Raw genomic sequence first — 12194 nt, 5'->3', positions numbered from 1 at the left:
CTTCCCCACAGCCCCTCCATCCGTGCCTCAGGTTTCCATCTTTCCCACTGGTTTTGGTTTGCCCTGGGGAAGGCTGGGTAGCAGAGAATTTCGGGGGCACCCACAGGCTCCAGCTCCCCTGCCAGGGCTGCCCCATCCCTGCCCTGCCAACCTCAGCAATTCCAGCCAGCTTTCCCAGAAGGATAAGAGGAAAAACTCTGCAAATTTCACATGGAGCTGGGGCAGGAGTGCAGCAGAGAGCCCTGCTGAGGGACAGGCTGCTCAGCCTCATCATGAGCCAGCACAGGATTCCCTCTGGGAGCTGCTGCAGCCCCTGGGAACTCTAGATTCTTCCCTTTCCACCAGGTGGGATGGAGCTTTTTGCTTTTGTCCTTGTGGGAGCAGCACAGGCAGGGACAGGATTGGAGGAGTTGTGGCCAAGCCCAGGGTGGCTTTTGCATTATCCCACCTGGGAATTCCCAGGGAATTCTTCACCCCCTTCCCTACAGCAGCATCCCTGTTTGCAGCTCCACCTTGCTGAGCCCTCCTGCTGCTGCTGTCTTGCCTGTTTGGGCTTTATTTAGTAACTAATTACTAATTATGAAATATTAATTTAATATTAATATTTCCTCTGGGCAGTAATGATGGTTCTGGGTTGATTACAGAGCTCAGGCTCCTCTCCTGATCCCCCAAACCCCTCACCCCCATCCTCCATATCAGGATGGCACAGAGCAACTCCTCATTTTCTTTTTTTTTTTAAGTGCATCTAATTAAAACTCCCAAGTCCTTTTCCCCCCCCCACCTTTTCCTCCCAGCTCCCCCTTCCCTTCAGTTGTGTTTATCTCCCTCCTCAATAATCTCTGGCTGCCCAGGGTTTGTCTGGAAACCTCAGGGTTCATTATCGGGGCGAGCAGGGCACAATGGGGGGGACGGCTCCTCCAGGGGGGGCACAGCCCCCCCACATCTGCCCCGTCCCTCCCCCTCCACCCTGGCATGTGTGGGTGGGAAAAATTCTCCCAGCTGCTCCCTGTTATCACTGGGAGAGGAGCAGCAGAGAGTTGTGTCTGTGGGAGGCTGCTGGGGGATGGGGACACTTGGGATTCAGGGCATTGGCACCCCCAGTGTCCCAGATCAGGGGGGCCCAGCACCCTGAAATCCTCCCACGTGTGTCCTCCTGCCAAAGGCAGCGGGGTGGGGACCATCCCAGCAGTGATGGTGGCACCTGTCCCTGATTTGGGATGTGGGAAGAGCGGCTGTCCCTGCTGGGGGATGTCCTCCTGTGCCTGGGGTCACTGCAGGGTGGAGGGGACAGTCTGGGGACACTGATAGGGTGAAGGGATGCTCTGACTGGTCTGGGGATGTTGCTGAGTGGAAGGATGATCAGACCAGTTTGGGGACAGTGTCAGTGTGGAGGGATGTCAGGGTGTTGGGGACAATGACAGTGTGAGGGGATGTCCAGGGATTTTGGGGACAGTGACAGCGTGGAGGGATGCTCAGGGATTTTGGTGACAGTGTGGAGGGATGCTCAGGGATTTGGGGGACAGCGTGGAGGGATGCTCAGGGTGTTGGGGACAGTGACAGCGTGGAGGGATGCTCAGGGATTTTGGGGACAGCGTGGAGGGATGCTCAGGGATTTTGGGGACAGCGTGGAGGGATGCTCACTGTCACTGGGGACAGTGACGGTGTGGAGGGAGGGATGCTCAGACATCTGTTCCCATTTTCCCTGGCATTTTCCTGCACTCTTGTGGTGCGAGCCCTGAGGGTGATGCCTCCAGGCTGGTGCTGATTGACAGCTGTCAATCATTCACAGTCCTGCTCGGCCCTGCCTGGATCTGAGGACCAGTGGGGATTTGGGGCTTGAACCCCCCCCACCCCCTCCTGGGGGTTCTCCCAGCCCCAGGCACTGGGGCTGTGGCAGGGTCCCCCCGTGCTCCCCTCCCCTTTCCGTTCGGGATATCTTCCCTCTGCATCAGCTCCGGGGCCCCTGCATCCCCTTCCTCCCCTCTCTGGCTTCCTGCCCTCCCCAGTGCCCTCCTCCCGCTGCCTGGGCACAGCCAGGGGTCCCAGCAGCCCCGGGAGAGGGGACAGGGTGTCCCTGGCACAGGGGTCCCGCCATGCTGGCAGCCCCAGGGCAGCCAGGAAGTTTTCCTCCTTCCCATCCTTCCTGAGCGCTTTCTGCTGCTTTCCCCAGTGTTTATTCCTGTCCCCAGGACACAGGTCACAGGTCCTGTGTGTTTCCTGCATGTCCCTTGTGAGGAGGACCCCAAGGGACAGGGGCTGCCTTGGGATGGCAGCACTCCAGGCATGGGAACCCCTTGGGATGGGGGCCAGGAGTGGGGACAGAGCAGGGACAGGGTGCCCCTGGCACAGAGGTCCTGGCAGCCCCAGGGAAGCCAGGGAGTTTTCCTGTTTCCCATCCTCCCTGAGCCTTTCCTGACCTCATTCCCTGTGTTTCTATCCACATCCCTGCAGGCACAGGTGCCAGTTCTTTCCTGGCATGGGAACCCCTTGTCATAAGGGATGGCAGCACCTCAGGGATGGGCACCCCTTGGCATGGGGACCCCCTCCCAGCCCCATCCCAGCAAGGCACAGCAACACCCCAAAGGCAAATGTGTGGGAATGCTTATCAGCCCATCCTGCAGGGGCAGGGCACCCCAGCTTCCGTGGGGTGATCCCGGGAACACGTGGCACGGCCGGTGCCGCCAGCGCCTGCCAGCTGTGCCCCACAGCTGGCGAGCAGAGCAGGCCCTTTTGGGGTGCAGCCCCTCGTGTGTGTGCAGCCTCCCCTGTCCAGCCCCCCCAGGAGCTGGGTGGTGCCCACGGGGCAGGGCCTGGCTGCTCCATTATCCAGGGGCAGGGTTCAGCCCGATAAGGAGTCGCTTTTGGACTCGGGCAGCAAACAATCAATAAGTGGCGAGCGATGGGCAGCAGAGATAAAGGCAGAACCCCCCCTGGCTCCTGCCCCACCGGGGCCTCCCCAGCACCCCAAAGCGGGGCACAGAGCCCAGCTGTGCCACAGCCATCCCCTCTCCACCCGCAGAGCTGAGCCCAAGCAGGCTCAGCCCAGCAAGGCTCGATTTAAACCCTCCTCACTCCTTTGTCGTCCCCAAGGCTGCCCTGATTACTCGAGCACCCGGGATGGCAAAGCCGGGATAATCTCCTTAGCCCCTTTGGAGAGATTTCCCTTTGTGAGCCGAGGTGAAGAGTGGAGATGCTGCGTGTTCACAGCTTAAGACTCTTCCCAATCGGCTCCCTCCATCTTATCGGAGCGGTGCCATCACATCATTGCAGTAGTTGAGTTGTCAGGATTTATTCCTTCCGCCGCGCTCTCGCCGCTTCTAAAAACAGCAGCTGGGGCCAGGCTGGGAAACTGGGGGGGTCTGGGGGGAACTGGGGCTTCTCCAGCTCGGATTTCCCCAGGCAGGAGCAGGGGAGCCATGGGAGGTTGGGTACTCATTGATGGATCCATCCATCCATCCATCCATCCATCCATCCATCCATCCATCCATCCATCCATCCATCCATCCATCCATCCATCCATCCATCCCACTGCCAGGCCACCTCCTGCAGCCACCCACGTTGGCTCCTGGATGTTCCAGAGGTGCAGCCACATCCAGGTACCCACATTTGCTTTTCTTACAGGAGGGAAGGGCAGAGGGTGCCAAAGCATCCATCCCATCCCATTTCAAGCTGCTCCTGCATCCCTCTGCCTCCTGCGTCCACAGGATTTGAACCACATCCAAACTGTTTGGTCCCTTAGCAGGAACCTGGAGGTCCATCCCTCCATCCCTCCCTCCATCCTCCCTCCCTCCATGCATCCACCCATCCATCCATCCCTCCATCCATCCATCCATCCCTCCACCCATTCCATCCCCATTTCCCAGTCTGTCCATCCCAGGGCAGGATCTGGCTGTGCCCCCCAGGCTGGCACGGGAGCAAGGTGGCTGATCCCAGGCTGTGATCCCATGACACACTGATAGCAGTATTTACCCTGATTGTATCCAGGCAGCTGCAAACACTGCAGGGACCTCCGAGCCCGGGTGCCCACTGAGGGGCAGAGCAGTTGGTCTGGATGTGGTTCAAGTGCTCTGGATGCAGCTGAGGCAAAGGGATGCAGGAACAGCTTGGAATGGGATGGGGTGGGTTTGTCTGGGGGCTCTCTGCCCTGCCCTCCTGCTCACTCCCACAAGGAAAACAAATGGATGTGGCTGCATCTCCAGAGCTTCCAGCACTGCTCCTGGCAGTGCCATTCCTCTCCCTGGCCCTGGCAGTGCTGTGGACATCATGCCCATGGGCTCTGGCCTTCATCTCCATCACACCCCGTGCTGGAGGAAGGCTCAGTGATGCCTCTCTGGAACTGTGCATCCCCACAGGCTTCCTCCCTCCCCAGTGCCCAGCCTGGACCTCGGGGTGGGCAGGAATGTGGGTGCCAGCCATGCCTGCCTGGCCATGGGGTGGTGACAGGATCATCTTTGCTCCTGGCACAGCTCAGCCGATTCCTTTGGAATCTCTCGATGGGAAGATGAGCTGGGAGCAGCCCCACGTTCCCAGTCCCTGCCACACCAGGCAGGTGCACCTGGCTCTCTGGGGGCTTTTCCTTCCTCCTTCCTTCCTCCCTGCTGCTTTTCCCTGTGCCCCAGAGCAAACAGGCCGGTCCCTGCCCGATTTGGTTAATGAGCTGGGAGATAAGCCCTGCTCCCTGATAAGGAGGGACCGATGGCCAGGTGAGATACCTGGGGGGTGTTCACCTGCCAGGGGATCCCACGGGGAGCTGCAGCTCAGGGACTTTGCTCCAGGACACCCCAGGGGCTGGCAGCAGCTCTTGCCAACCTTGCAGGCAGTGGGATGTGCCTGGATCTGTGGTGGGATCAATGGGATCACGCCCTGCAGCCTGGTGGTCCCACACTGGGACACAGCTTGCTGCCTTTGGGCTTTGCTCCCAGTGTGGAGCACAGCATCTCCCAGGCCTCCCCATCATTTTCCCTGTTCCCACTCAGCAGTGCTGTGTGTTTAGCTGGAAAAAATCATCTTTTCCCTCCTTTTTCCCCTGGCTGTGTTAACGTGGGTGCAGCACAGGGGCTCTGCAGCATCCCTGGCTGGCCCAGGGACACTCATCCCTCTGGAGGAGCTCCCAACACCCCAGAGCAGGGGTTCAGCGCCATCAGTGGGGTTCCAGCACCCCGTTTTGGGGTGGGTGGAGGCCTCGGGGCGCTGGCGGGAACGGGGCTGGCTGTGGCAGCACTATTTTTGTCCCCCTGTCTGGAACGGTTTTCTCTTTATCAGCGCCTGCGTGTTTTCTCTGCTGGGGATTGATACACACAAGATGAAGTGCTCTGACATGGGAAGTGTCAGGCGAATGCTCTTATCTCAGAGACATGGTCTCCTGACCCAAACGCTGCTGATTACCACTGAGACGGGGACGGGGGGGCACCCGCAGGGGGACGTGGCTGTTGGGCTCCGGGCCCCAAAAGCAGCCGGGATCCTCGGGGTGCCAATGCCAGAGGGGCTGCTGGGGCTCTGCTGGGGGTTTAGGGGTGTAGGGGAGGGTGGGCAGCTCGGGGATGCTGAGGCTGGGGGAGCTCAGCACCCCAGGAGCATTTTGGAATCGGATGGGAGGTGCTGGAAGTGTGGGATAATGTGAGGGTCCAACTGCCCTGCTCAGCCACTCTGGTGGTCACTCTGCTCTCTGCCTGCCTTCAGTCCTTCATGGACCCTTCCTCAGGCTCAGTTTGTGCCAGAGAATAAATCCCAAACAGCTCCCTCATCCCTCCGCCTCCTCCTCCCTGTGCTGAGGTGGAGCTGGTGAGGAAATGGGCAGGGCTGTGCCGGGCAGGAGGATGCCAGGAGCGTGGGGGGATGCCCGGGATGCAGGGCAGGCACAGCTCGTGCCGTGCTCATTCCCAAAACCCCTTTGCAGGGACGAGATCCCAGCTGGACACAGAGCTGGGATCTCCATGGCCGGGCTGGCGTTGGGAGCGCTCCCAGGCTGTGAGATGGGCACGACAGGGGAGCTGAGGCAGAGCCCATCACCAGCAGCGCCGGGGGCTGAGGCACAGGGCTGCAGCGTGCCAGGGACCAGCCTGCTGACCCCAAACGCCTCGGGGAGCCTGGACACCTGCCCAGACCTGCCGGTTCTGCCGGGATGGCACCGGCCGCTCCCCTGGGATGAGCTCCGGGCAGTCCCCAGTGGCCCGGGGTGGACAGAGGGGACCCGCGGGTGGCAGCGGCACCTGGGCAATGGCAGGTGGCACCACCCAGCGCTCCCAGTTGCTCACCTCAGCTCACCCCAGCGCCGGGAGGATCCAGATGTCAGCCCTGCTAATAAACACATCAGATTTCAATCTCCGCAGCCATGGGATCGCTTTATCCTCCCCGCGCTCCCGGCTCCAGAGGCAATTTTGCCTTCAGCCAGCGCAGCCTCCTCCCTGTCCCCGGCACCCGGCACCGGCTGCGGCCCCTGGGGGCTCGGGGGGCTCTCTGTCCTGCCCTGCAGGGCTCGGGCACACGGGCTGGCTTCACTCGCTGTCCCCGGGGAGCTGCTTGGTTTTTGGGGGGCAGCAGCCGGGCTCGGGGCAGGCGGCACATCCATCTGGGTATTGGTTACCTGCCATCTTATCTGCGCTCCCAAAGACAAAGGCACAGTTAAAACATTTTCGAGCAGCCTTCATAGCGTATTCACATGTTATCTAACCCATTAAACCAGAGCCTTATCAGATAATCAAAGCCATTAAGCCCTGAAGCTGCTGCGACTTCGGGTGCGGGGATGGGAAACGCTCCTTCCTCTCCCCCGGGCCGTGCTGGGACCCCCGGGCAGGGCTGGATCCCCCCACGGGAGCCCCAGCAGCAGCTCCAGCCCGGTTCCCACACCCCAGAGATTTGGGGTGCTGCAGTCCGGGGGGATTTGGGGCACATCCTGCTGATGCTGTGCGTGTCTCCCCGCAGATGAGCTGGAGGAATGGTCCCACACCTCTGGGATTTGGGGTGCTGCAGTCCGGGGGAATTTGGGGCACATCCTGCTGATGCTGTGCGTGTCTCCCCGCAGATGAGCTGGAGCTGGAGGTGCGGGATGGGCAGAGACGGGTGCGGAGCCGCCAGAGCCTCCCCGAGGGCTTCTCCTGGGGCCCCTTCGCGGGCAGCATCCACAGCGAGCCGGCATCGCCGGGCCACGGCGACACGGTAAGGAGCACCCCGAGGGGACAGGGAGCACCCCGAGGGGACAGGGAGCACCCCGAGGGCACGGTGAGGTGGAGGAAACATTCTTTGGGAAGAGAAGTCCCTGCCCGAGCTGCTCAGATTCCTCAGGGAATCTCCTGGTTGGAGGTTTCCCTGCCGGCCCAGAGCGTTCCCGCGGGCAGGGGACAGGAGGCTGCCGTCCCCTCTGCACAGGCTGCTTGGTGGCACCTGTCTCCTCACAGAGGAGATCTGGGATCTGCCTTTTCCCACCCCAGATTTGCTCCCCGGGGACTCTGGTGGTGTCTGGGAAGGACCAGCAGCCGTGGGGATGGTGCAGGAGAGGAGCACCAAGGGGGTGGTGCCTGTTGGTGCCATCACTGGGGGGAGCAGCAGAGGAGGGAGGTGACCACGAGTGTGACTCTGGGTGTTTTTAGGCTCTGGGTGTTTTTAGGCTCTGGGTGTTTTTAGGCTCTGGATCCTCCATCCCAGCCATGTCCTTCCCTCCACATCCCCCCTGAGCCGCACACAGGCAGCTCCAGCCCAGGATCCTCAAGCCCTGGCTCCATCCCCACCTCTTCCTCCTCCTCCTCCTCCTCCTCTCTCCTTTGCTCTTTTTTTTTTTTTTTTTTTTTCTTTTTTTTTTTAAGCTCAGGCCCGTTTATCTTTGCTGAATTAAATCCTTGATTAACCCTTATCTGCCCAGTTTGGCTCCCTATCTCCCGCTTGGCGCCGTGTGTCCAGACACCCGGTACAGGATGATTGATTTCCCCAAGATATGCTCAGCTTTTTTCTGATACTTCATTTATTGTCTAAATATTTTTGCTCCCATTTCAGCAGCTCCCTTATCGAGCCCGGCTGATGATTCCCAGCCCTGCTCTCCTCTGCCACTCTCCTCCCTCCCTATCTCTGCTCGGGGAAGGGAGGAAGGAATTGCAGCCCCATCCCTGATAGGGGCTGTCACCCTCAGGTCCCTTCCTCTTTGTTGCTGGCGGCGCTGGGGGGGGTGCAGGGGGTCTCCCCCAAATCCTGCCTGGCTCTGCTCTTCATCTCCAGGGAATAAATCCCAAACAGCTCCCTCATCCCTCCTCCTCCTCCCTGTGCTGAGGTGGAGCTGGTGAGATGTGGAGTTGTGGGAGATGATCCCAACCTGGGGTTTTGGTGGGAGCTGGGAGCACTGGGTGGCTTTGATATTCCGTGGTGTGGAGCACCGTGTGTCCCCATCTGCTGAGGGAGAAGGAGAAAGAGCAGGAGGGAAAAGAGCAGCAGGAGGAGGAGGAGGAGGAGGAGGAGGAAGATGCCCACCCGCCCCCACCTGCTCCCACAGGGTTCCCCCAAAAGATCCTTGCTCGGGAGGGCGTGTAAACCCTCTGGCAGACAGCTCAGGGGTGCCGAGGGAAGGGGAAGCCCCTCTGGGGCTGTCCCCGAGCCCCTGGGTGCCCGTGTCCCCCCGCAGGAGGGCAGGGCCGTGCGGATGCGCGTCCTGGCGGATGCGGAGCCGATCGGGTTTCAGATGGGTTTGCGATGGTTATCAGGCTGTGCAGCGACACAGCGACCTCTTTGTTCCGGGAGAACAAGGGAGGGCTTCACGCCGGGCTGGGGCCGCCGCGGGGAGCCGCCGTGGGCACCCCGGGGTGCTGGGGGCACCTTGGGGTGCTGCGGGGTCCTGGGCAGCGCAGGCAGCCCCTCCAGCCAGGGTGTCACCATGCCGGGAGCAGAATTCCTAAGGGATCCTCCTCTCCCCGAGGGGGCTTCACCCATGTGGCAGCAGCAGTGCCCATCCCTGGGGGGGGTCCCAAAGCCCCCAGCCCCATTTCCCGTGTCCACAGGGGCAAGGGGAGTTCCCCCAGCACCATGAGAGGGGCACACACCTGTGCCAGTGTCACACCCCTGTGCCAGTGTCACATTTGTGTGCCACATCTGTGTGCCAGTGTGTCACACCCTTGTGCCAGTGTGTCACACCCTTGTGCCACATTCATGTGCCAGTGTGTCACACCCTTGTGCCAGTGTGTCACACCCATGTGCCACATTCATGTGCCAGTGTGTCACACCCTTGTGCCAGTGTGTCACACCCTTGTGCCAGTGTGTCACACCCGTGTGCCACATTCATGTGCCAGTGTGTCACACCCTTGTGCCAGTGTGCCACACCTGTGTGCCACATTCATGTGCCAGTGTGTCACACACACATACCAGTGTGCCACACCTGTGTGCCAGCATGTCACACCCTTGTGCCAGCGTCACATCCATGTGCCAGTGTGTCACACACATGTGCCAGTGTCACACACATGCACCAGTGTTCCACATGCATGTGCCAATGTGTCACATCCATGTGCCAGTGTGTCACACACATGCACCAGTGTGCCACATGCGTATGCCAATGTGTCACACACATGTGCCAGTGTGTCACACACATGTGCCAGTGTCACACACATGCACCAGTGTGCCACATGCATGTGCCAATGTGTCACACCTATGTGCCAGTGTCACACACGTGTGTTGGGGGCTTTATCACACTGCCAGCACTCGGCTCCTGGCAGTGATAAGGCCCCAACTGGCTGTGACTGTCAGGCTGAGTTGGAGGGGTTGGAAATATTGGGATGGATAATTAGATTTCATATCGTTACTGCAGCAGCCATCGGAGGATCAGGGAGATTAATTTCCCCCCCCTTGTGCTCATTAATATTCATTAGAATGCGGGGAGGCTGAGCTGGGCATGGGCTGAGCAGGGAGTGCTGTGACCCCCCTGGCAGCCCCTCAATGTGACCCCAGCCCCTTTTGGGGAGCATGTGACCCCCCCTCAGTGTGACCCCAGTGCTGACCCCCTGTCCCTGCCCCACAGAGCCCCCCCCTGACGCTGGTGCTGGGGGACGAGAGCTGCTGGCTGTCCCTGCTGCCCCTCGTGCCCGGAGAGCCCGATGCCAACGCTGTCATCTACAGGAAGGGTTGGTACTGGGGGCACTGGGGGTGGGAGGGGTCGCCATCCGTGTCCCCTGTCCCACTGCTGACTGTCCCTGGGCTTGTCCCTGTCCCAGCTTCCCTGGGTGGCTGCAGCCAGTGGCGGTGGGGAGGGTCCCAGCAGGGATGGGCACAGGGATGGGCAAAGGGATGTGGCAGGAATGGATGCAGGAATGGATGCAGGGATGTTGCAGGGATGGATGCAGAGGTCACACAGGGATGGGCACAGGGATGGATGCAGAGACGGGTGCAGGGATGGGCACAGGAATGGACACAGGGATGTGGCAGGGATGGATGCAGAGATCACACAGGGATGTGGCAGGGATGGATGCAGAGATCGCACAGGGATGTGGCAGGGGGGTGGCACTGGGATATGTGCAGACACGGGCACAAGCCGGAGCGGCTCCGGGCGGGCTGTGCGGGCTCAGCGCGGGCAGACACCGCCATCTCCAGGCCATGGCCGGGAGGGAGCAGCGGCCGTGCCGGGACCGCGGGGACGGGGCGGGACAGAGGGTCCGGGCCAGGCGGGCAGGACGGCGTGCAGCGTCCCCGCTCACTGCTGTCCCCTCTCCAGACGAAGCCCTGTGGTGCCGCACGACGCGGGCGCTGCGGGAGAACGAGCCCCTGAGCGCCTTGGTGGTGGCAGAGCCACCAGCTGTCCCCAAGCACGGGGTGAAAGCGGAGCCCGGCGAGTCCCCGTACCCGGCGGCGCTGCACTCCGACATCCAGCTGCTGCCACAGCAGGCCGGCATGGCCGCCATCCTGGCCACCGCCGTGGTCAACAGTGAGTCCGGGGACACCCGGGGGGGGACAGGCAGGGAGGGACACCTGGAGAAGGGACACACAGAGAGGGACAGGCAGGGAGGGACACATAGGGAGGGATACGGGGAAGGGACACATGGGGGGGACACATGGGGAAGGGACACACAGGGAGGGACAGGCAGGAAGGGACGCGGGGGGACACGCAGAGAGGGACATGCAGGGACAGCTGGGGAGGGACAGACAGCACCACAGCCCTGCTGGGGCTCCCCAGCCTGTCCCACAGCGATGTCCCTGTCCCCAGCCTGTCCCACAACAATGCCCCTGTCCCCAGCCTGTCCCACAGCGATGTCCCTGTCCCCTGCTCTCCACAGAGGACGTGTTCCCGTGCAAGGACTGCGGGATCTGGTACCGCAGCGAGCGCAACCTGCAGGCGCACCTGATGTACTACTGTGCCAGCCGGCAGAGCGCCGGCGCCGGCTCCCCCGCCCTGGACGAGAAGCCCAAGGAGACCTATCCCAACGAGAGGGTCTGCCCCTTCCCACAGTGCAAGAAGAGCTGTCCCAGTGCCAGCTCCCTGGAGATCCACATGCGCAGCCATAGCGGTATGGCACGGCCTGGCAAGGCACGGCATGGCATGGCATGGCACGGCACCCCTTGTCTGGAGGCTTTGGGGTGGCAGCATGGTGACCAGTTAGAGGGGGCTGGCCCCAGCTGAGCTGCTGGAGGGGCAGGGAGGATGCAGGGCTGGAGCACACTGAGCAGTGGGATGAGGCTCTCCCCAGCTGGTTTGGGGCACTGGTTTGGCACAGCTCACTTGTAGGTATTCCCCCATCTCAGACCTGTAGACACAGAGGGAGCTGGCCCTGTGGGGTGGCCCTGTGGGTGTCCCCACAGTCCCTGTCCCCCTCCCCTCAGCACTGGGTGTCTGTCTGTCCGGCAGGAGAGCGGCCGTTTGTCTGCCTGATCTGCCTGTCTGCCTTCACCACCAAGGCCAACTGTGAGCGGCACCTGAAGGTGCACACGGACACCCTGAACGGTGAGTGACCCACGGGACAGCCCTGTCCCACCCAGCGATGGGCACTGTCCTTCCTGCCCTGCCCGCTCAGCCCAGCGCTCTGTCCCCGCAGGTGTCTGCCACAGCTGTGGCTTCATCTCCACCACGAGGGACATCCTGTACAGCCACCTGGTCACCAACCACATGATCTGCCAGCCGGGCTCCAAGGGCGAGGTGTTCTCACCTGGGTCAGCCCTTCCTGCTGCCAAACCCCTCGCTGCTGGTGAGTCCTGGGGCTGTGGCCGTGGGGGACACGGGATGGCATTGTCACCCA

General features: G+C 61.5%; 1 protein-coding gene across 1 annotated transcript in view; it reads left to right on the top strand.

Moving 5' to 3' along the window:
• Positions 1-12194, top strand: part of ZFPM1 (zinc finger protein, FOG family member 1) — a 34570-nt gene that overhangs the window by 19529 nt on the left and 2847 nt on the right. Inside the window, 6 exon segments of the mRNA XM_030955976.1 lie at positions 7022-7155; positions 9989-10091; positions 10679-10888; positions 11238-11468; positions 11807-11902; positions 11994-12143. Coding sequence (XP_030811836.1) covers positions 7022-7155; positions 9989-10091; positions 10679-10888; positions 11238-11468; positions 11807-11902; positions 11994-12143 — 924 coding nt within the window.

Source organism: Camarhynchus parvulus, chromosome 11 (assembly GCF_901933205.1).
Source record: "Camarhynchus parvulus chromosome 11, STF_HiC, whole genome shotgun sequence".
Taxonomy (NCBI): domain Eukaryota; kingdom Metazoa; phylum Chordata; class Aves; order Passeriformes; family Thraupidae; genus Camarhynchus; species Camarhynchus parvulus.
The sequence above is the reverse complement of the archived record's forward strand: the minus strand, read 5'-3'. Positions and strand labels throughout refer to the sequence as shown.